General features: G+C 45.1%; 1 protein-coding gene across 5 annotated transcripts; it reads left to right on the top strand.

The window, feature by feature from the left end:
* Positions 1 to 15,606: 15,606 nt before the first annotated feature.
* Positions 15,607 to 22,394, top strand: LOC143724335 (uncharacterized). 5 transcript variants are annotated; one of them, XM_077217338.1, is made up of 13 exons: positions 15,607 to 15,860; positions 15,932 to 16,044; positions 16,139 to 16,261; positions 16,359 to 16,406; positions 16,500 to 16,583; positions 16,707 to 16,772; positions 17,407 to 17,458; positions 17,545 to 17,595; positions 17,673 to 17,717; positions 17,793 to 17,857; positions 18,147 to 18,216; positions 21,817 to 21,891; positions 21,997 to 22,394. In XM_077217338.1, the coding sequence occupies exons 7-13, from the start codon at positions 17,417 to 17,419 to the stop codon at positions 22,288 to 22,290; spliced, it is 642 nt and encodes a 213-aa protein (XP_077073453.1). In that variant the 5' UTR covers positions 15,607 to 15,860; positions 15,932 to 16,044; positions 16,139 to 16,261; positions 16,359 to 16,406; positions 16,500 to 16,583; positions 16,707 to 16,772; positions 17,407 to 17,416; the 3' UTR covers positions 22,291 to 22,394. The 5 variants fall into 5 exon arrangements, 2 of the variants coding, with proteins under 2 accessions (XP_077073453.1, XP_077073452.1); XR_013197358.1 differs by lacking the exon at positions 21,997 to 22,394 and having other exon boundaries at positions 17,545 to 17,717; positions 17,793 to 17,862; positions 18,156 to 18,216; positions 21,817 to 21,866; XR_013197356.1 differs by lacking the exon at positions 21,997 to 22,394 and having other exon boundaries at positions 15,607 to 16,044; positions 17,545 to 17,717; positions 17,793 to 17,862; positions 18,156 to 18,216; positions 21,817 to 21,866.
* Positions 22,395 to 23,518: the final 1,124 nt, after the last annotated feature.

Below are 23,518 nucleotides of genomic sequence, written 5' to 3'. Positions count from 1 at the left end.
CTGGGAAAGCGTTCCCCGTACGTTGGAAGGAAGGGACGCTGCGGAAGCCACATCCAACCCGAGGGAGGTAACGTGGAGAATACACATATGAACTGGGCGGAAACCGGGCAGTCTAACATATGGAATGTCACTGGGGTGGCTCCAGCCTAAGACGGGGGGAGACACACCGGACAGTGACGGCAGAGAGACTCTGCTGAGGGAAGACACGGGCTCACCGCAGGGAGCCGTATCGTGGAAGAATACACATATGGGGTCACCGAAGGGACCGCAACATATGGACCCAGCCTAACACAGGTTCCACACTGCTTACGAGTGGTAGGCCTAACACCAGACGTTCCGCACGTCCGACGTCGGAGGGGTGTGGAGGAACTCAACAGGGTTCAATTTTAAGGGAACTCAACTGGAGTAGAAAGGCGCACGTATCCAGTCCATAGGAGGGGAATGGCGCAGCAAGCCGACACTTGAACCGGGCTCACGGTGAAACTGGCTTCATGAGAAGGGAGCCCACGGGAAGCAGCGGTTCAACCAGGTGTCGTCCAGCCCCCAACTCTAGAATCTGTTTAGCAAAGTATATTGTCAACGCCCAGGCGGAGCACTTTACACTCATCATAGAGGAGCTCAACACCTAAGTGGACATGTTGCATCTCGGATCTTTGCCGAAATGAAGGCAAGCACTAAGTGCAACTTTGCATGGAAACAGCCTTCCCTCTCTGCTGAATTCCAACAGATATTTGAAGAGCTGGTCTGAGGTCTATGACTTGCATTCTGTACACGTCCAAGCGAACGGACAGAGAAGCCAGGGCTGGATCTGCCTCCTCCAAGGCAGCGCTTGCAGGCTCACCACCTGCTCCTATTACGGGAGAGGTAGGAACCTTGGGCACAATCCGAGCCGGGGTCTCAGCTTGTGAGAGTTAGCCGGCCCAGACTCCAGGCACAATACGTTGACCGAAAGCGAGCAAGTCCCCACCCTCTAGTAGAGACCACGCGAGCAGGAGAACTGATATAACAGAATTTTTAACTCACTACCTGCAATGGCTCAGGGGCGGTCTCTGCAGTGCAGTCGCACCAGGGACAAGGCCCAAGAGGATAAAGAGGGACACAAGGATTTACAAGACCTTGCTCCTCAGGAACCTGACGATCAGAACGTGCTTCTGCATACTTCTGCAACCCGATGAGCGTCGTTTAAACACCGAGGCAACATCATTTTGAGGGTGATTTAGGAAAACAGCCTACTGCAACCCATTTTGCAGGAAAGAGAGCACTGAAGTGATCGAAAGCTTTCAGGATCTCCTCTGGAGAGAAGACGCACTCAACGACTAGGTTCCACTTCTAAAGGCGTAAGCACGCTACCCCATTCTAGGGGGTGCTCGCCGAAGTGATGGTAACTATCACACATTCTTGTGATAGCCACCTGAACCTCCGCGTTCAGATGTAAGACCGCCCGGAATCCCCGGGGGAAGAACGCGTGTGCCATCGTGCCCCGCCCCTGAAGAGTTTTCCGGGGAAGTCAGGAAGGCTGTTGATGGGAGCCAGGTCTAGTTGGGCCAATAAGGGGCAACTATGAAGACCTGTTCCTCTCCTGACTTGGCACGTAGGTGCAAGTGACGGGCGCAAAAGACAGGAGCATTGCTCAACACAACATGTGAAGATCACTGGGCTTCAGGAGCATTTTCTGCTCAGCACTTGGGTGTGACAAGTTCACTGATCTTCAGGAGCATACCTGCTCAACACCTGAGTGTGATAAACTCACCGAGCTTCAGGAGCATTTCTGCTCAACACTTGAGTACGAAGAACCTCACTGAGCGACAGGAGCATTTCTGCTCAGCACTTGAGTGTGACAAGTTCACTGAACTTCATGAGCATTCCCTCACTGAGCTTCAGGAGCATTTCTGCTCAACACTTGAGTGCGAAGAATTTCACTGAACGACAGGAGCATTTCTGCTCAGCACTTGAGTGTGACAAGTTCACTGAGCTTCAGGAGCATTACTGCTCAACACCTGAGTGTGATAAACTCACTGAGCTTCAGGAGCATTACTGCTCAACACTTGAGTGCGAGGAACTTCACTGAGCACCAGGAGCATTTCTGCTCAGCACTGCGTGTGATGAATTCACTGCGCTACCTGTGATGGACTCACTGAGCTACAGGAGCATTGCTGCTCAACACCTGAGTGCGATGAACTTCACTGAGTTTCAGGAGCAACTCTGCTCAACATGAAGTGTGATGAACTCACTGACTTGAGCAGCGCAAGGCGACCCTGAGTCGCCGTCACTTCTTAGAAGGCTCACTGGGGTTAAACGCATTTCTGCGGGCCCCTGGGGCAGCTGAGTCCCAGTGTTTGTCCAAGGGTAGTCCGCTCGGTTTACCCAAACACTGGCGGAAAAATAAAACCGGGGGGGCAACTGAGCGGCCCCGGAATGGTCATGACCCAGCCGGACCCAGGGGATGGAGTCTCCACTTGCCCTGGCTATAACTGTCGTGAGGCTCGATGGCGGCACGATTGAGTAAGCGGGAGGAGTGGAACAAGGCGCCCTCAGAAGCGTCTGACTCCAAGGAGGAGGTGACGGGTGAGTTTGTGACATGCAGGGGAAGCTTGCGCAACGGTCGCAATGTCTAACAACTCGAGGCACGAATGCCCGTGTAGTCGGGGGTCGCCCAGGCCCCCGTTAAAACACGCCCTTTGTACATGGCCCCTCTGTTGAAGAGGGTTTGGCAGCAGACCGGGATGAACTATAGTCACACAGGGTGAGCTGCTCTGCCACGGTCACCTCGGGACTCGATCGTGAAGCTAGCGCTGAAGCGGTCACATATGGAGGGAGCCAAAGGCTGCGACTACCATATACCCCGGGAGCCTCTGAAAGTTCTTTCAGTGGGACCCTTTCTCACTTCAACACCAGCTGAACACATTCTCATTGGAGAGACATGTTGGACCGAGTACCTCTCCAAAACTAGAAAAGAGATACTCAGCCCGTGGGCGAGATTACTCTCTTCCAGTTGACCTGAAGACCCAACGGGCTCTGGAGCACTCGAGGGGAAGGACACTGTACTGATACTCCACCCTTAGACGCAACACACAGGATGGCCTGCGGTGCGGGAGGTAGAGATCTGAAGCACCTGTCTTTCAGGTCAAAGCTGCAGACCAATCTTGGGCCAAGATGGTCACGACCCACCCCCTAGTAGCACGAAGAACGAGTTTACAACTGGCCTTCGTACCGGCTGGAGGAGCGGCTATATCAAATCCTTCGCCAGCAGGATAAGATAAGCACGCACAAGTCAGGAGCACTGCTCAACACTCGGTGTGATGAATATCACTGAATTTTCAGGAGCACGTCTGCTCAACACCTAATGTGATGACTATCACTGACTTGAGCGGGGTAGCCGAGCCTGAGGTGGGGCAGCAAAGTAGAGAGAGTGGTGTTAGTGTGCTGTGCAACACTTACCTGTCTCCACAAGCGGCAGGGGGCGCGTGAGAAGGCGGATGACCGGGTCCTCGAACGCACCAAGCTGCCTGCTGGCGACCAAGGGGGAGCTGAGGGGTGTAAGGCTATACAGGGTCACACCCGCCAGACTGGCCCTCTTGGGACCCAGGAACAGATGAAATTGCTCTCTCCTTGAAGTGTGGGTACCGCTTGCTCCGCTTTTTTTTTTTTTTTTTTTTTCAGGGAGCCAGCGGCGGAACAGACACACACACAAACAAAGGCTCCACCCGGCCCTCACCCGGGGGGAGGGAGTGATCGTGCCACTCCAAGAGCATCTCATCCATTCCTGGGCGGCCCGCTCCGGAATGCTTTCGCTGTCGCTTGCCACCTGGCTTGGCAGCGCCTGGAGCGGGCTGGGTGTCTCTACTGCGGCCGGCTCCATGCTGAGGCCTGGGTGGAGGCTGCTGCGGAGGGCCAGCAGGAGCGGCGGCCGGAGAACACCCACGGCGACGAGCAGGCGGAGGAGCTGCCACCGGCGGCGGGTGGAGGCAGCAGCTGGCCACCGGGGCAGGATGTGCCGGATGACCTCCGTCTGCGCTTGAGCGGCAGAGAACTGTTAGATGCAGTTCTCCACCAAGTCGCCGACCAGCCCAACCTGGGAAATTGGGGAGACCAGGAACCGAACCTTGTCCGCATCCACCATACCAACCAGGCTGAGCCAACGAAGGCGCTACTGGACCACCAAGGTGGACATCGCCAGACCGATCACGCACGCTACGACACCCGTACCCCGGAGGGTGAGGTCGGATGCAGTGCGGTGCTCACCTATGAGCGCACGGTCTGGATTACCCTCGTGCATGCCATGGGTGCCCTAGCCTGCAGCAACGCCATGGCACGCAAGAGGAAGGGGCTCGCCCATAGGCTTTGTAAGCTCTGCCCGTCGAGCAGACGAAACTCACAGGCCTTAGGGGGGAGACGAGGATCCCCCCAAAAGGTAGCGGCCGCCGGACACAGGTGCACCTGTGTCGACAGACCGCTCCAATGGAGGGACACCTCGCAACCCTTCACCGTTCCTCCATCAAGGGTAATGAGGGGGAAAAGCTAGTCAGGCAGTTTCTGGCAGAGAAAGATGCTGTTCACCACCTGACAAGCTCTCCATGCATTTCGGGAAAGAAAGGCACTGGGGCGGCGAGCTGAGAACCAGCGCGGCCCGCCCCAAGATACCAAACTCCAGATTCCAACCGAGACTGAACGGGACATGGTGGAGGTTCCACTCGAGCCCGGCAGCCTCGGCGGCCCGTTTCAGCATAGCTGATAATTCTGGATCCGGCTCGGGCAACATTGAACTCCCGGAGGGAGACAATGCAGCCGAGTCATCATCTCTAGAAGTCAGCTCACCCTCCGATGCTGCAATCGGCGTCCTGTCCTCCAGGGGAGCCCCGAGTGAAACCGCTGGCCCACCCATTACAGATGGACCAGCAGACAACACAGGAGGCTCCAGTGGTTGCAGTGGAAGGGAGGAGTGAGGAGCCCACAGGCAATGGTTACCGGGCGGGACATCCAACACTATCCTCCGGTCACCCATCCCACACAGCACCCGAGGGTGGGGCATGGTAATGGGGACTCGCTCTCCGCGAACGAAGGCGAGTCTCGCCCTCAACACTGCGACAGTCATGTTCCCACAGTGAAAACATGAGCTGTCCACAAAAGCTGTCTCAGCGTGCTGTAAGCCAAACACGTGACACAACAGTTGTGACCATCAGAGAGAGACAGGGAACGACCGCACCCAGAAACGCACGGGCGGAATGACATCTTGAAAAAGACGCAAACGCACCCGTGTTGCTCTTTCAGAAAATAGGACCGTCACCAGTGCCGGAGCACACAGGGGAATGACCGCGGCAACACTGAACAGAGAACTGAAACAGTGAAGCACTCACTTTTCCGCCCTCTAACCAGCCATCAACACACACAAACATTTAGAAATTTGTTGCTGTTAAAACAGCAGTTGAGAGCTCAAAGCTCGCGATCACCACTGCACTCGCGCTGTAGAACACCAGCACTGGGAGAGTCTTCCTGAAGAACACCGACACACTCGCTCGTTGTAGACAACAGCACTCTCAGAGACATCAAACGATCGGCTCCGAAGCGAAAGGCAACTAGTGCGTGCATCCACTTCCGTATTTATACCCGCGCCGCGGGGGCGGAGTGTGTGATGCGAATCACGCACGCCAATTACATTGGCTCGTTCAATAGTACTCGAAGAAGACAGGCTCCCTAGCGTGATCCCATTTCAGTCGCGTCGACTACGTCCGACGTTATCGACTGAAAGGGAACTCTTTACGGTAATAATTGCAGGTTACCTCTTTTTACAATGAATAAAAAAATATGATTTTATAATGAAGCTCTTGGCTGCCCAGAACTGCAATTCAACTTAATACTTACATAAATGTAAACGACATCATTTGTCAGGCAACTTTTTTTATTAACAACCAATAAATAATTGGTTGTTAATAATAAAAGTTGCCTGAAAAATTGTTGTTTATAAATGAAATTGAGACAAATACTGGTAGGCTACACGCCGCAATATGAACAATTAAAAAATATATATATTTTCTTGATATTGATTTGTCAGTGGTACAATATTTCATTGCCAGTTTACATACCATAAATGATTTGATCCTCTCACATTGTACACTCTTCTTCTAATGAGCCGTCTTCTTCGAATCAAAGTTCCTGCTGGGTCCATAAGACGGATCCTCTCTCTAACCCGATGCCTTTGGACTCTAAACCCCCTTCCTCTAATGCTTCCTTGAAATTAAACAAAGAAAATGAAAACATAGAAATAAAATACATTTCTGAAATATAATTTATAAAAATTTTATTGAAACAGATTTTTTAAAATAGTATAAGTAAATAATGTGCAGCCTACCTTGTACTAGTCTTTCACCAACATTTGAAGTGTGTGCAGTGATGTCTCGAATTATGTCATCCAGCTGACTGTTTGGAATTGCATCATCATTGTTGAGTAGTCCAAAGACAGCACGCCTTCGAGAAAGGGTCGACAAACCAATGCCAAGGACGTTTGCTATGGAAACCCATGACATACCAGTTGTCCTCAACTGTAAAAGTTGTTCAGCTGTGATGTGATATCTGGAAGTTAGAATTAAAATGTGATGGTTTCACTATTCTTAAGACAATAACAAATGTATTTTACCTTTATAGTTCACCCAAAAAAATGAAAATTGTGTCATCATTTACTCACCCTTAAGTTGTTCCAACCCTGTATGATTTTTTTCTGCTGAACAGTGAACCCAGAAGATATTTCACAGAAGAATGCCAGTTACTAATAAAATGATGGATCCCATTGACTTCCATAGCATAAAAAAAAACTATGGAAGTCAATGGGACCCATCAAATGACAGATTCCCCTGTGTCACTGCACAGCAGATTTTGATTTAAATGAACCTAAAGAAAAAGCCTTGAAAATTTAATAATTGCAAAACTGCTATGTCAAACTTAAAATTAACATTACCTTGGCCGTCCCCTGGTATGTAAAATTGGTGGTGAAAATGGGGCGTTCACAGGAGGGTTGAAAATATGGTCCACCAGAAGACATAAGTCTTGTATAGCCTCTTGAAGTTCATTGATTGTGGTGACGAGGTCAAGGTCATTCTAAAACATTATACAGATATATATATATATATATATAGTGTGTGTGTGTGTGTGTGTGTGTGTGTGTGTGTGTGTGTGTGTGTGTGTGTGTGTGTGTGTGTGTGTGTGTGTGTGTGTGTGTGTGTGTGTGTGTGTATTCAGGTTGATTGGGAGGGACACAATGGCAAAAAGTGTCCAAATCACACTGAATTCACTCTATAAATCAATATCACAAAATATCAATAACATAAAATCGATCTTTAGTTTTAACATTTTATTCAAAATTAACAAATGATTGTTTTAATTATGGAATTCAGACATAAAAAGCTTAAAGTCTACAAATGATGGCTAAATGCAAAACTTACTACAATAATAAAATGCATTAGGCAGGCCTACCTGAACATGTAAACTGTCCGATATAATTACCAAGGTTGGCGTGCTCCTCAAGACGACTACGATATTGAAAGTCATTGAAGTTTCTGCTTTGTTCAGCTCTTTCCGTAGCCTCTATACATATGTGCAGTTCTTCAAATTATCGACGCACAACACTACTCTTTACTAACACTATTAAAGATAATGAACATAAGAAATGTATGCATTTCATCTTTCTGTCTTCTGTAGGGAAAAACTCCTAAACTTCAGCAGAGAAAAACGCCTAAACTTCAGCAGAAAACCAATTTTTTTGTACGGAAGGAGGGGTTTCTTTATTGTACATTTATTTGCATGTATGTATGGTTTGCGCTGCGCTGTTTACATTGGTCAGCGCAGCGCTGGTGAGGATTGTTCGCGCCGCGCTGCCCATTGGGTGTCGCTAGGAAACACGTCCGCGCTGCGCTGACGAATCGGCCGCGCGGCTCGGACCATTGAGCAGCGCAGATGACATGTCAGCGCGGCGCGAGCTCTGTAAACCCCCGCTGTCTCGTCCCACTTTTGGTTTGTTTGGCTTCCCATATAATAACGTTAACCTGTCAAAAGATTATTGTATAATAGAAAAGCAAAGTTACTGTAGTCACGATTAAACACATTTTAACGTTCAAATTAGGAAAAAAATCTTACCCGCAGTCTTCCAGCGACACGTCTGCCAGCCGTCCTGTAGAGAAGGGTCTGACTGCAGAGCCGCAGAGCCACAGTTTCACCCCAGCAATTTCACCCCAGCAGTTTCACCCCGCGCATGCGCAGTTTCACTACATCAGTTTTACCCGCTCGTTTTGGTTTTACCCGCGCATGTGAATATTGAGAAGAGTTAGGGAGTTTTGTCTACGAGTACGATATGCATATTACGGCACTGGAAGGGAATAATTTACCTAATTATTCTAAATGTTCGTCTTGCTGTGACCAATATCACTGTCCGTTCTGCTCGATACATTATTATACACCGTCAGGAGAAAGTCACCTCAAGCGTCATCTTCAATTACATTTTAACCGAGCAGTTCAACATGAGGGTGAGCCAAAGCTAAGTTTAAGTTAGCCAACTTTAGAAAGATGTATTCTGCGGGAAATGTATTTATCGATAAGTAACGTTATGGCTATAAATAACTAATTTAACCATCTAGGCTTATACTATAATATTCTTTACTATCAAAAATTATAGTTTTTAGTTATATCGAACCATACAGTCAGACGATTGTTCTTAACAGATATAATTTTGACTCTCCTTTTGTGTTAATTTCATATGTTTTGTTCCTGGCACTGTTATATCAGATTATAGATTCATAATAATACAGATTATCACCTTTTTTTTGTGATAGATTTTTTATTAATGTTTTGTGAACAATTCTATTTGATATTTATTGCGTGTAACTTACGTTAAGCTCATAAAAATCTTTTTTTTTTAGCATAATGTATAAATTATTTTGACTAAAACAAATACTCTGACTAAACATATTTTGCTACTTATCACAAGCTTTTTTTTGTCAAATTCTGTCATCAGATAAACATGCATGTGCCTGAACAAAATTTTATAAGCTTATCATAGTCTTCCCCATTCATTTCTAATGACCTGTGGGATCACCATAGATGTATAAAAGTTAAATAAAATGTAATTAAAATTGTCCAAATATATTTTTGTGTTCAGATGGCATGTGTGGACAAAGTCATAACTTATAAATCAGATTAGACAAAATTAAAAAAAAATTAGAGAAAAATTTAGACCGGAAACACAATAGGAGGGTTGACAGAGGCTATTTTCATGGCCCAATACTTAACCGAGTTTGTTTTCTTATGTTACAGGATACACTATTCACCGATGTGGCTTGGGGTGTAGGGCTAAACTCCATTACCACTGCATTTATTGTCAGTCTATGCTGCTGCGTAAGGAAGAGTTTAAAAAACATTTAACTGTGTGTCAGACTTATCAGTCTACCTCAGTAGATATTTCAGAGCCATCTTATGCCGACATAGTGCAGTGTCCACCTAGTGCAGAGTCAGCCTCTATAATTTTGCCATGTCCACCCAGTGCAGAGTCAGCTGACCAAGGCATTCGTGCAGTCACAAGAGTCCGTGTGAGACCAGTTGTCCGCGAAAAGTGTCCTATGTGCAATGTGGTTATGAATAAACGTAATATTAGAAAGCACATTGACCGTAAGCATACCAACCAGGTTTTGGACGTGAACTCCAAACACCACCTCATGAGTGAGTGTATTGATAAGGTAAATGGTATATATTCTGTCCAAAAGACTTTCCATGGTCACAGTGTCCCTCTTCATGTTCAGAATAAAACATGGGGTGAAAATCATCGTGTGTCCTGTGAGTCACAGGAATGTCAAATAAACATGGATTTGGTGTGGAGGAGTGGCATGACAGCCTATAGATGTGTACATCTGAGGTCAGTCACTTACTGTACCAACACAGCTAAGTCTAACACACTACGGGAGGATTCACTGACAAAGATGGTGCAAACCAAATGGATTAGTGAAGACACAAGGAAGGGTTGCCTTGCACGACAAAGCTTATCCAGAGATGAAAATGTCCCTCTATCTGTCAGCTTAAATATTGGATTTCCTCAAGTCAAGAAAATTGTATCTGTATTTGAGCCCACAGTGTCATATTACAGTGTTCTTGGACGAGTTATGGTGGTGTACAACACCAAATTAAACTCGTGGCATTGCCCATGTTCAAAAACGAGACGTTCCTGTCCACATATTTATGTGGCCAAGTGGCATTTTTTTCAAGAGCAGCCTGAGCTGTTTAGGACAGTCCGTTGCACAGAATACGTGGTGGATTCAGTTGGTGAAATAGACAAGCATGAATGTCTGGGGGGCCCAGAGGAGGGAGAGACCATTCAATCTTATCCACCAAAAGGTGATGGCCTGACCCATATGGTGAAATACATATTGACAGACAAGAAGCTACCTGCTGTGTTGCCCGATCATTTACGCCTCCCATCAAAAGAATTCCAGTACCCAAGACAACTGGTTCCAGAGGAAATGATATGCCAGAGGTGTCCAGGGAATGTGCCTCTCAGTGAACCGGCCCTCATCACTGACAAAGCGAGAATCCTCACCAGCTTTGGCATTATTGAAGGTAGGTTACAATTCTATACACCAGATTTTACAATGTCACACTCTAACAAATGTGCCTTATATGTAAACATATTTCTCAGTACAAAATTAATGTATCTCCTGTTGAATCATCCAACCTCTAGATGTTTCCACTTACTGCAAACGTTGCCCGGTCTGTGACTTGTGTTACCGTTATCAAGAGTGGAAAGAGGGTGTGCACAATTCCAGTGACTGCATATTGCTAGACCTGCCCTTGTGTGTCTCATTGAGAAACCTACTTCAGGTAATGTCTTTTGATATCAATGTGACAAGCATGGCTTACGAGAGCCATGAGAGCGGCACGAGAACGGTGCGTGATTGAGCGTCATCACCGGTCCCGGCAATCACATGGCTTTAGCCCACCATGCTTGTCATATTCACTATGTTGATTTATAACACATTTCAAAAAAATTGTTGTTGTGACCCATTTACAAACCTAAACAAATAGCAAAATTCAGCTATTGTTTAAGATAACACAATAACCCTACCCTAAACCTAACCCTACCCTAACCAAGGTCCATACAGCAGTCAGCAGAGCAGTAGATTACCTTCAGCTTAACACAGGAGTTAAGTTCCCCTCAAAGGATGCAGTGCTTCATGCGTATCTGCACTTTGAGGCCCTCACAGACCACGACTACAACTATTCCTGTGTGACCTGTGGTGATCACCCTGCTGTGGTCATAATGGATTTGCACAAAAAGGGTGCCTTTCATTTGTCAAGTAAGAATATGTCTGCTTAATGTACTGGTGCAACTGTTGTCAACTTTTTTTGTAAAAAAAAAAAAAGAAGATGTTTCTCTTCTTTACTATTTAAGTAAGTGATCTGGAAGATCCTCCTGAGAGTTACAACGGGGAAGTGGATATTGACATGTTTTGGGAATCACTGGCTATGGAGATGATTGGTCGTGGATTTGTAAAAAGTAATTACAGCCTAAGAGCCTTATGATACCAATACCATTTGCATAATAATCCAAGATGTATTAACAAATAAATATTTCTGGAATTCTTGGAAGGTTCAAAACACAATCCATTTTTGGTCCCACCAACTTACCACTTTTGGGCCCCATGGATTGGTCCACGCACAAGGTCAGATATTGTACTCAATACAGAGTTTGCTAAAGTACAGGCTCCGAAATCTGTAGCTGAAGTGCAAGAGATCACCGCCTGACAGATGAGCTTTCTAAACAAAAGGAATGTCTGTATTTAATCAACAAAGCATACTTAAAACATACTTACAGTTTGGTGGATTATGGAGTAAATTTAAATTAATCTTACCTAATTTAATATTTTTCTAACAGGACTATTTTACATTGACATGCTGTTCTTTGTCTTACTTTGTTGACTAGGTGGGAGTTATACGAAAGCTATGTAGAGAGTGTGGCTTAGATGCCACAGGATCTCGTAATGATCTTCTTCTCAGAATTTCCCGTGAGATGAAATCAAGACACACTTACGATCAGGTGTTTCAGAAAATTTGGGCCGCCTCAGGTAATCACATTTTCATTGAATACAATACAATACAATACAATTTTATTTGTAAAGCACATTTAAAACAACCGAGGTTAGCCAAAGTGCTGAACATAATTTCAGACAAATTATAAACACATGACATGAGCACAAAGCACAGTTAAACAAGTGACAAACTGAATGAATATATAAAATGCATTAATTAACTCTCAGGCTGGTTTAAAAGCCAATGAATAATAGTGAGTTTTAAGTTGTGATTTAAAAATGTCAAGGCTGGGAGCTACTCTGATACGCATAGGCAGATCATTCCAAAGTCTCGGTGCCACGACTGAAAATGCTCGATCTCCCCTATTTTTAAGTCGTGTTCTAGGAACAGATAAGAGTAGTTGGTCAGCGGACCTCAATGACCTCAAAGGAGCATGCATCTTCAGTAGATCATTTATGTAAGCTGGTGCTTGACCATGAAGAGATTTAAAAACAAACAATAAAATCTTAAACTGTATTCTGAAAAAAACTGGTAGCCAATGAAGAGAGGCAAGAACAGGCATAATGTGCTCTCGTTTACGGGTTCCTGTAAGGAGTCGAGCAGCAGCATTCTGAACTATTTGCAATCAAGAGAGAGAGGACTGGTTTACTCCTATATATAAAGCATTACAATAATCCAGGCGAGTGGTGATAAACGCATCTATAACCCTCTCCAAATTTTTGAAAGATAAAAATGGCTTCAATTTTGTAAGTAGCCTAAGTTGAAAGAAACTAGCCTTAACAACAGAGTTTATCTGTTTCTCTAGGTGTAGATCACTATCCAACTTTACACCAAGGTTCGTTACCATAGACTTGACGTAGGGCGTCAGGGGTCCCAGGTCTAATTTGGAGGTGCTAGTAGAACTGCTAGGTCTAAAAATCATAATTTCAGTTTTACTTTCATTAAAATGTAAAGCGTTTAAAGCCATCCATGCTTTAATGTCATAAAAACAATCTAACAGCCTTTTTATCGAATCCTCACTGTTACTTTTTATAGGCAGATCGATTTGTAGATCATCTGCGTACAGATGGAAACTAATATTATGCTTCTTTAAGATGGATCCTAAAGGAAGCAAGTAAAGGGAGAAGAGAATCGGTCCCAAAATAGAGCCCTGCGGTACTCCACATGTCACTGGTGCTGCTGGTGAAGTAGAGCCCCCGTATCCAACTTTAAACACTCTCTCTGAGAGATATGATCTAAACCATTTTAATACAGTACCTTTCATTCCCACGCTGTGCTCGAGACGCGAGAAAAGAATACTGTGGTCAACTGTATCAAATGCTGCTGTGAGATCTAAAAGCATCAGAATTGCGGAATCTCCAGAATCTGTTGAAATCAAAAGATCGTTAAAAACTTTTATAAGTGCAGTCTCTGTGCTATGAAGTGCTCTAAAACCAGACTGGAACACCTCAAGAATACCATGCAGATCTAAATAGGCTTGTAACTGCACTAGGACTGCCTTCTCTAAAATTTTGGACACAAAAGGAAGTTTAGAAATCGGGCGATAATTTGAAAGAACTGAAATGTCCAGATTTTGTTTTTTGATAAGGGGCTGCACCACAGCCTCTTTAAAACAAAGTGGTACATAACCAGAAGTAAGACTACTGTTTATGATTGCTTGAATGTTTGGTCCAATAGTGTTCCATACCTCTTTAAAAATACATGGTGGGATGATATCACTGGGACAGATTGAAGGTTTTAAATGTGTAACAATATCATTAAGGGCCAAGACGGAAACAGGCTCAAACTCAATGAGGACTGCAGCACACTCTATGGAAATGGAAGGATCAAAGGTTGGAGGTGAAATGCTAGCTCTAATAGTGGTAATCTTTTCCACAAAAAAGTGGAGGAATTTTTCACAGGCCAAAGTAGATTCTTCCTGCATTATATATTGGGGGGTATGAAGAACAGAATTAATTGTTCTAAAAAGAACATGAGGTTTATGGCCATTTTTATCGATAACATCAGAGAGGTATTTAGCCTTTTCAGTTTTAACAATTCTCTGATAATTACGCCAACAATCCTTTAGGATATCATAAAAAACTTGCAATTTATGTTTTTTCCATTGCCGTTCAACTTTCCTACACTTTTGCCTAGCCGCTCGAGTTAAGTCATTAATCCATGGTTCAGAATTAGGTTTGGAGCGCCTGGGCTTTAGTGGTGCAATTTTATCAAGAATATTTATACAGGTGGATGAAAAACAGGAAATGAGCTCATCTGTACATAGGAAAGCAGATGACTCTATAGTCTCTGTAACATTACTAAATGCTTCGGAAAATTGTGCAGCAGTAGCAGGTTTAATCATCCTGCGGATACGAGGTGGAGCGGATTGCTTAACAGTATTGTTTGGAAGGGAAACATCAAATAAAATTGGTGCATGGTCAGAAAAAACAGCCTTTTGTATCTCAATATTTAAAATAGGCAAACTGCATGACAAGACAAGATCTAATGTGTGGCCATAAATCTGTGTTGGACCACTTACAAACTGTGTAAGGTTAAAAGAATCGATTAGTTTAAAAAAATCTTTAGCCAACAGATTCGTGGGACAGCATACATGAATATTCATATCTCCTATAATTAAGATCCGGTCATATTTTGGCATAATTTCAGACAATAATTCAGTAAAGTCCCTGATAAAATGCTTGTTATATTTAGGAGGTCGATAGATAAAAGCACACAGAACGGGCTGAAATTTGCCCAATTCAAACATTGTTAACTCAAAGCTCGAAAATGCTATCATTGACAACTGCCTGCAGTTGTATTTTTCCTTAAAAATAACGGCAAGACCTCCTCCTCGACCAGTAGTCCTCGGGGAGTTAAAATATGTGCAGTCCAGCGGTAGAAGTTCAGAAAAAGGGCTCGACTCACCAACATTTAACCAAGTTTCAGTCACGAATAGAAAATCCAAGTTATGCTGGGAAAAAAACTAAAACTATTTAAAATAAAGGTCACCATGAAACATGAAGTATTGGTGAATGGTGCATACTTTATTATGCTATTTGAAAATTGTACAAAAGCCTAACATGAAGACACATGCCAAATGTGGCTATATATGACTCTGCGCGTGGACTTGCCACCCACACTAACTTGAGGGAACCTGAAAAAGTCCCCTTTAGCCCCTTTGAAGGTCGCTTACTGGCACCTTCTGAAGAAACAATAGCCTTGGCAAAACAAGGAAAGGTGAAGGTATCCTTACATTGGCTGGAAAGCTCAAAAATAGTCCCAGACAGGGGAGGTCATCCAGTGACTGGCTCAGCAGAGCATTATTGCTTGTATGACAAGTTCCATGAGGCGAATACAAAAGATGACAGGGACCTTCTGCGGAAAATTTCCCTGGTCCCACAGCTAGCTGGGAAAGTTAATAGTCAAGTGGCAGAGCAGCTCTTTGCCAAACTAAAAAAAAACAATTTCTTCTTGAACAGAGACTGTTAAAGAGACTGCAGCCAGTCTCATGCTCGTTCTCGACACGCACGCTCGTTGGCCGCACTAGATAAGGCTTCTTTTTTTTTTACTTACGAGGGGTTTCCGTGTGTGTCTGGATTGTGCTGGAGGCTGGTCGCTTCTTTCCGTCCGCAGAGTCCCTTTGAAACACTACTGCTAGCGATTGCCGCTGCTTACTAACGGCTGCCGTACAGATGTAAGCCCAAGTAGACGAGAACGCGCATGACGTCACATTTTGTGAATTTTTGTCTTTTCAGGAACTGCAGTTTCCACTGAGATCCCTACTGAAGAACCCCCCACACAGATGTCGATTTCAATTGGTGAGTGTGGCATTAGATGGATGTTTGCCTGAAATATCCTGGATTGGTGCTTAATCTTGTTTTCTGTATAGCCGAAACATTTCAGGTATGTGGTGATGAATGTAAATATCTGACATCATTGGAAAACATCTGTACTACAAAAGTACCATGGAAGTTCACTTTACATGCTGGTCAGAAGGCACTGGTATGAATGTTTGGAAAATATTAAAGCAAAATAAATTATTGCAATTTTATTCATTGATAAATAATATTTGAGAATATCTGAACATTGTTTCAAGATTGATTATGTCCTGGACACAATGAGGACTCCAGATGAGCCAATAGTGGATGTTGGCACAACCACACTAAAACGCTCTGACTTCATATCATTGGGTCTACATCAACATGAAGTTGAGGCAACAGTAAGTTCTATGTTTGTATGTAAAACAGTACGTTTACTGCCACATAAGAAATGCTTAACATACATTCTCAAAAACCTTAATTGATACAATTATACAGATTGCCAATTGCTGTTTCCAAATGATGAGCGATATTGGAATACATCAGGTATATCGATATGAATGATTACTCTCTCTCAAGGCATTTTGCATGTTAACTACTGTGTCAGGTCTAACAATTATTGAATTGATTCATTGTCAGGGAAAGGATGTACATGCCATAGATGCAGATGTAGTAGCAAGCTGGATGCCCCCTTTAAAAGCAGATCCTAATTTTTCTCTCCCAGTAAGTGAGCACTTTCTTGCTATTTCATTTTGATGCTTAAACACAATTGCATTTTGTGCCCATTAATATAAAAACTGTTATCTGCTTTCTGTATGCATTTTCTCTTCAATATTATCTCAATAGGTTGATGTAGCATCGAAGGACATGATTCTCCTTCCCGTGTGGAAAACAGGACACTGGGTGTTGTGTGTAGGTTTATTTTGATTTGTAATATTACATGAATATTGCAATACTATGTGGACTGCACTGCACAACTAACTTACCGTGGAATTATTAAACAAATTATCAGGGAAACATTTTATTTTGAAAGCTAAGAAAATGTCATGAAATGGAATATTACACGTCTGTAGACTATGTATTTCTCAGGTCTTGAAGCCAAAAGAGAGAGTGATGCACTTTATTTGCTCAAAAAATCTCCATGGCTATGGCGATGGCTCACATGTGGCGTTGTTCAGGTTTTACATACCCATTATAAATTTGGCTTGAGTTCAGCCGTTCAACATTCCCTGTTCCACTGTTCAAAAGTTCTTGTTTTGCTTGTTTGGCTTATTGGTTGGTGTTTTCTACAGTATGGTAAGTACATAAAAGTTTTAGGCACTTATGAAAAAAATATATTAAACTGTCTAAAACAAAATGTTTGTGGAACAACTAAAGTGCCCAAAACTTGCACAGTACTGCATACTTTTCGCTTGCTGTTCAGTGTTCTTTGCATGTGTTCAGTTGGTCTCAATAATAAGTTATTAAATTGTCTTCACTGCAATCAGTTCAGCAGTGCTGTAGGACAAATAATTATTTTTTTAAAAAACATATATTCATGTTGCAGCAAACTTGCTATGACAATAGCACCAGGCCGTTGGATCATAATGAAAAACAAGGTAAGGGTATTTTGTTGTCGTATTTTCGTAACACTTTAACGTCCTGTTTGATTTCTTGCTTTTCAAAATGCAATTTGCCATTTCAGCATATCCCCCATCAACTCGATATGACATCCTGTGGGGTCTTCATGATTATGGTAAGTTACCAGACTTTTATCAGTCTGTATCCAGTCTTTTATATCAAAAATAACATATTGCAAAATTAATGTTTCAGTATGCCCTACACATCGTATTGAATGAACCCGTTGATTTCACTGCTGTAAGTCTTATTATATTAATATTATTGTTGTTAATCTTATTCATAGTATTCATTGAAGTATTGCTTTTTTCTCAGCATGACATTCCAGTCATCAGGCGGTGGTGGTGCCTTCTCCTCATGGAGAATTTTGCTCTTGGAGGGTAGGGTTTCTGATTATGCTTTTTTTTAACCAAATTATTATTATTTGTCATTTAGCAGACACTATTATCCAGAGTGACTTTTAGTAAACTAACTTTAGGGACAGTCCTTGCTCAGGACTGTCTAAGTGCTTTTGCTAAGTGCCTTGCTTAGGGACAGAATGGTGACAGCCCCAGGGATTGAATTCACAACCATACTGTGTTCCACTTGGAAGCACAGACTATTGATGACTAGACAACCCTCTGCTGTATTCTGCTATGTTCTCATTGTTGTCTTTTTGTATTTTGTCAGACATGGAAGGTGGCTTGCACACTGGTCTGAGGAGGCCATGGCGGTTGGATCTTGCCTCACTGACAGTGAAGTAAGCTTTTGTTGTCAAAGTATTTTTATTTATTTTTTTATCCGATTTTCAGTCGACAATATTCTATACTTAGACTTTCAGGGGACACAGAGATCAGCTGGGTTCTAAAAACACACACCAAGTAAGTCCCATTGATCCAGGGTTGATCCTTGAAAGACCCTAAAAGACCCCTGAACACACATGTGCCCAAAGCCAAATGGTCTAGAGCTAGTCTGATCATTACAGGCATGTACTACTTTAAATGTAAATGTATGATGCGGTATTAAAAAGGGCTTAAAAGTCTTAACTGGTGGACACCCTGTATTTGTCACGATGTGGGTTTGTGTCCTGTCATGTTCTTTGGTTCCCTGTCTTGTTCATTAGTTTTCCCAGGTGTTTCTGATTTTCCCACGCCCCCTTGTTATCCTGTTAGCTCGTTTGTCCCTGATTATTTAAGCCCTGTGTTTCTGCCCTGTCTTTGTGAGTTGTTATATGTTTCAGGATTAACGTGAGTGTTGGTTTCCCAGTGTTAAGATTCTTGTTCCGCGTTCTGAGTTTCTGTTTGAGTTTATTTAAATAAAGCGTGTAAACTGCGTTTGGATCCAGCCTCCTATCTGCCTTCACCGCACCGCGCTACAGAACAACTCACCAAGACATGGATCCAGCAGTTGTCAGCAACCGGGCTCTGGGAGAATACCTGTCGACGTTATTGCAAGAGGGCCAGTCCGTCCAAAGGTACGCGAAGGATTTTCTGTCCATTTGCCATCTGGGAGCGCTAGATGAGATCCAGCTCATGGACCTGTTTTGGAACGGGCTGGATTATAAGATCGCTCGATGGATGCCGAGGGATCTTACTGAATGGACTCTTGACCGGTATATTGCTCAGGCTTGCTCCTTGGATGATCTCTTCTCGATTACGGGCTTGTTCTACTCGACACCTCCCGGGCTCTCGTCGCCTCTCGTAAGCCCAACCGAGGCCGCGCTTCACGTGAGTCACTTGACTTGGTCCAGTGACTCAAGTGCATCGTCCAGTGAGTCAAGTGCCGCCGATTCAAGTGAGTCAAGTGCCGCCGATTCAAGTGAGTCAAGTGCCACCGAGTCAAGTGAGTCAAGTCCCGAGTCAAGTGAATCCAGTGCCGTGTCAAGTGAGTCAACTGCCGAATCAAGTGAGTCAAGTGCCGCCGATTCAAGTGAGTCAAGTGCCGCCGATTCAAGTGAGTCAAGTGCCGCCGATTCAAGTGAGTCAAGTGCCGCCGATTCAAGTGAGTCAAGTGCCGCCGATTCAAGTGAGTCAAGTGCCGCCGAGTCAAGTGAGTCAAGTGCCGCCGAGTCAAGTGAGTCAAGTGCCGCCGAGTCAAGTGAGTCCAGTGCCGTGTCAAGTGAGTCAACTGCCGAGTCAAGTACCGCCGAATCAAGTGAGTCAAGTGCCGCCGATTCAAGTGAGTCAAGTGCCGCCGATTCAAGTGAGTCAAGTGCCGCCGATTCAAGTGAGTCAAGTGCCGCCGATTCAAGTGAGTCAAGTGCCGCCGATTCAAGTGAGTCAAGTGCCGCCGATTCAAGTGAGTCAAGTGCCGCCGAGTCAAGTGCCGCCGAGTCAAGTGAGTCAAGTGCCGCCGAGCCAGGTGCCGCCGAGCCAAGTGAGTCAAGTGCCGCCGAGCCAAGTGAGTCAAATGCCGCCGAGCCAAGTGAGTCAAGTGCCGCCGAGCCAAGTGAGTCAAATGCCACCGAGTCTACCGAGTCAAGTGAGTCAACTGCCGAGTCAAGTGCCACCGAGTCAAGTGAGTCGAGTCCCGAGTCAAGTGAGTCGAGTCCCGAGTCATGTGAGTCGAGTCCCGAGTCATGTGAGTCGAGTCCCGAGTCATGTGAGTCGAGTCCCGAGTCAAGTGAGTCGAGTCCCAAGTCAAGTGAGTCGAGTCCCAAGTCAAGTGAGTCGAGTCCCAAGTCAAGTGAGTCGAGTCCCAAGTCAAGTGAGTCGAGTCCCAAGTCAAGTGAGTCGAGTCCCAAGTCAAGTGAGTCGAGTCCCAAGTCAAGTGAGTCGAGTCCCAAGTCAAGTGAGTCGAGTTCCAAGTCAAGTGAGTCGAGTTCCAAGTCAAGTGAGTCGAGTTCCAAGTCAAGTGAGTCGAGTTCCAAGTCAAGTGAGTCGAGTTCCAAGTCAAGTGAGTCGAGTTCCAAGTCAAGTGAATCCAGCCAAGTGAAAGTTTCAAGCCCAGTGAAGCGCCGTCGCAGGAGGAGGAGGACTCGTTTTGCTCGCCAGGCTCCGGAGGGCGTTCCCAGATGCCTCGCCCTGCCGGCCCCGCCTCTGCGCCTCGCCCTGCCGGCCCCGCCTCTGCGCCTCGCCCTGCCGGCCCCGCCTCTGCGCCTCGCCCTGCCGGCCCCGCCTCTGCGCCTCGCCCTGCCGGCCCCGCCTCTGCGCCTCGCCCTGCCGGCCCCGCCTCTGCGCCTCGCCCTGCCGGCCCCGCCTCTGCGCCTCGCCCTGCCGGCCCCGCCTCTGCGCCTCGCCCTGCCGGCCCCGCCTCTGCGCCTCGCCCTGCCGGCCCCGCCTCTGCGCCTCGCCCTGCCGGCCCCGCCTCTGCGCCTCGCCCTGCCGGCCCCGCCTCTGCGCCTCGCCCTGCCGGCCCCGCCTCTGCGCCTCGCCCTGCCGGCCCCGCCTCTGCGCCTCGCCCTGCCGGCCCCGCCTCTGCGCCTCGCCCTGCCTGCGCCCTTCAAGCTCCGGGAGGGCTTTCCTGAACCCGTGGATTTCCCCAAGTATTTTTTGGGGGGGGGCCAAGGGTCCGGTGAGGAGACCATGAGGGCTGCGCCGCCATGGTCGTCTGCAGGGGCTTCACCTCCATGGCCGCCATCACGTCCTGTTCCGCCCTGGCCTTCGCCTCGTCCTGCTCCGCCCTGGCCTTCGCCTCGTCCTGCTCCGCCCTGGCCTTCGGCCCAGTCTGGTCCGCCCACGCTCTGCGGCCCAGGCCCGCCTTGCCTAGGTCCAGGTCCCGTTCCCCTGCATGGGCCTGGCCCCCCATCCCTCCCCCAAGACCGCCCTCCTGGACTTTTGTTTGTTTTATTTGGCTTCAGGAGCCGCCCTTAAGGGGGGGGGGGGGGTTATGTCACGATGTGGGTTTGTGTCCTGTCATGTTCTTTGGTTCCCTGTCTTGTTCATTAGTTTTCCCAGGTGTTTCTGATTTTCCCACGCCCCCTTGTTATCCTGTTAGCTCGTTTGTCCCTGATTATTTAAGCCCTGTGTTTCTGCCCTGTCTTTGTGAGTTGTTATATGTTTCAGGATTAACGTGAGTGTTGGTTTCCCAGTGTTAAGATTCTTGTTCCACGTTCTGAGTTTCTGTTTGAGTTTATTTAAATAAAGCGTGTAAACTGCGTTTGGATCCAGCCTCCTATCTGCCTTCACCGCACCGCGCTACAGTATTAGGGCAGGGACATTGACCTTTGTTATTTTTGTTTGTTTTTGTAAAGTGGATTGATACAAATACCTGAATTCTCTCATGTGTAAATTAGAAGTATATCAACTCTTTGTTTGGTTCTGCATTGCGTATGCATGAAATTATAAATTTTATTAAATGATACATTTTGTAGTCTTGTGGACAATTGAAATACATTACATCACATTGTGCTCTTCTACAGCCGATGAATGGACCAGGAGAAATTGAGTATGGCGTAGGAGCGCTGGAGGGGGTCACGCCACCACACAATCTTGAGGTATTTTGTAGAGTTCTGCAATGTATATATTTAGACTTCAAGTTTTATTTATTTGAAACTATAAAATTGTTGATTGCTGTTAATTTTCAAATATTTTTCATAAAGAATGCCAATATGATGAGCAGCATCAGGAAAGGTGTTGAATGGTTGAAGGAAAATCACCAGCTGATGAAGAGCAAGTACTTGCCACCACGCATTGACTGCATGGGGGAGGAAGATGCACTGAAAGCCCTTGCTCGACTGCGTACACATTGTGACACAACTTTGGATGAGGATGATGAAATAAGAGCCCCATTCTATTTTACATTTAAGAACAGAGAGGACATGCTCTTTTTCATGTCAGAGGTTAGGGACAACAAAAATGTTAGAGTGTCATCATTTTACAACCCTGACATTTAATTTTTTTTTCCTATTGGTGACAGACTTGGTGTCTGTCTGTCTGTATCAGTATGTCTGTCTGTATCTGTCTGTCTGTCTGTTTCAGTATGTCTGTCTGTCTGTATCAGTGTCTGTATCAGTATGTCTGTATGTATATCAGTATGTCTGTCTGTCTGTGTATCAAAATATGTCTGTCTGTCTGTATCAGTATGTCTGTATGTATATCAGTATGTCTGTCTGTGTATCAAAATATGTCTGTCTGTCTGTATCAGTATGTCTGTCTGTGTATCAAAATATGTCTGTCTGTCTGTATCAGTATGTCTGTATGTATATCAGTATGTCTGTCTGTCTGTGTATCAAAATATGTCTGTCTGTCTGTTTATCTGAATCAGTCTGTCTGAATCAGTACGTCTGTCTGTCTGAATCAGTCTGTCTGTCTGTCTGTCTGTCTGTCTGTCTGTCTGTCTGTCTGTCTGTCTGTCTGTCTGTCTGTCTGTCTGTCTGTCTGTCTGTCTGTCTGTATCATCATGTCTGTCTGTCTGAATCAGTGTGTCTGTCTGTATCAGTGTGTCTGTCTGTATCAGTATGTCTGTCTGGTAATTAAATTGAATTATTAAATTGTATTCTTGGTAATGTCTCCAAAATTAATAAAATATTTGAAATTTTTGTAAATAATTTGTGTTCAAGTCATTTGTTTCATCAGGCAGATTTAATTAACTTAAGAATAATTAGACATATATTGACTTAGACTAATAGTTCGCCTTTGAATGTCTAATCAGAAGTTTGTGTGTTATACCAGGCATTGAACAATTAAGTGTGTACATATAGGCCAGGCTGTTCGTTTTTGGAGGAAAAACGTAAAAGATTAAAGTGTTCCTGACACAAGCATTGTTTTATTTCAGTAAAGGACCCTGAAGGCCTGCGAGCAACAGTATGAGCAAAAAATAACTAATAAGCAAAAATAATTGGTAACAATAACCATTAGATCGTTTTAATACTGAACAATAAGACAGCGCATGCGCGGGTAAAACTGCTGGTGTGAAACTGCTGGGGTAAAACTGTGGCTCTGCGGCTCTGCAGACAGATATTATTGGTCCTGTATGCATATGCTCTTCCTGTTCATCACATGGGGTTTACTGGCGGGCAGCACACTAAATGCATGCCGCCACCTATTGTACTGGAGTTTAATTGAAATTAGAGTTATATCTATCTGGGTTGTATCCTGTTTTACAGTCTATGGTGCAAACAC

This window comes from Siphateles boraxobius, unplaced genomic scaffold (genome assembly GCF_051911475.1).
Source record: "Siphateles boraxobius isolate OS27281-9 unplaced genomic scaffold, OSU_SipBor_1 72, whole genome shotgun sequence".
In the NCBI taxonomy this organism is placed as follows: Eukaryota; Metazoa; Chordata; class Actinopteri; order Cypriniformes; family Leuciscidae; genus Siphateles; species Siphateles boraxobius.
The sequence above is the reverse complement of the archived record's forward strand: the minus strand, read 5'-3'. Positions and strand labels throughout refer to the sequence as shown.

What these genes read in the sequence shown, in the direction of transcription:
- LOC143724335 (XM_077217337.1), top strand. Translation starts at nt 16,937, where the DNA reads ATGTATTTCTCAGGTCTTGAAGCCAAAAGAGAGAGTGATGCACTTTAT. An exon ending in GTGGGGTCTTCATGATTATG is followed by an intron (nt 17,596 to 17,672) that starts GTAAGTTACCAG and finishes TTAATGTTTCAG; the next exon opens with TATGCCCTACACATCGTATT. An exon ending in AACCCGTTGATTTCACTGCT is followed by an intron (nt 17,718 to 17,792) that starts GTAAGTCTTATT and finishes CTTTTTTCTCAG; the next exon opens with CATGACATTCCAGTCATCAG.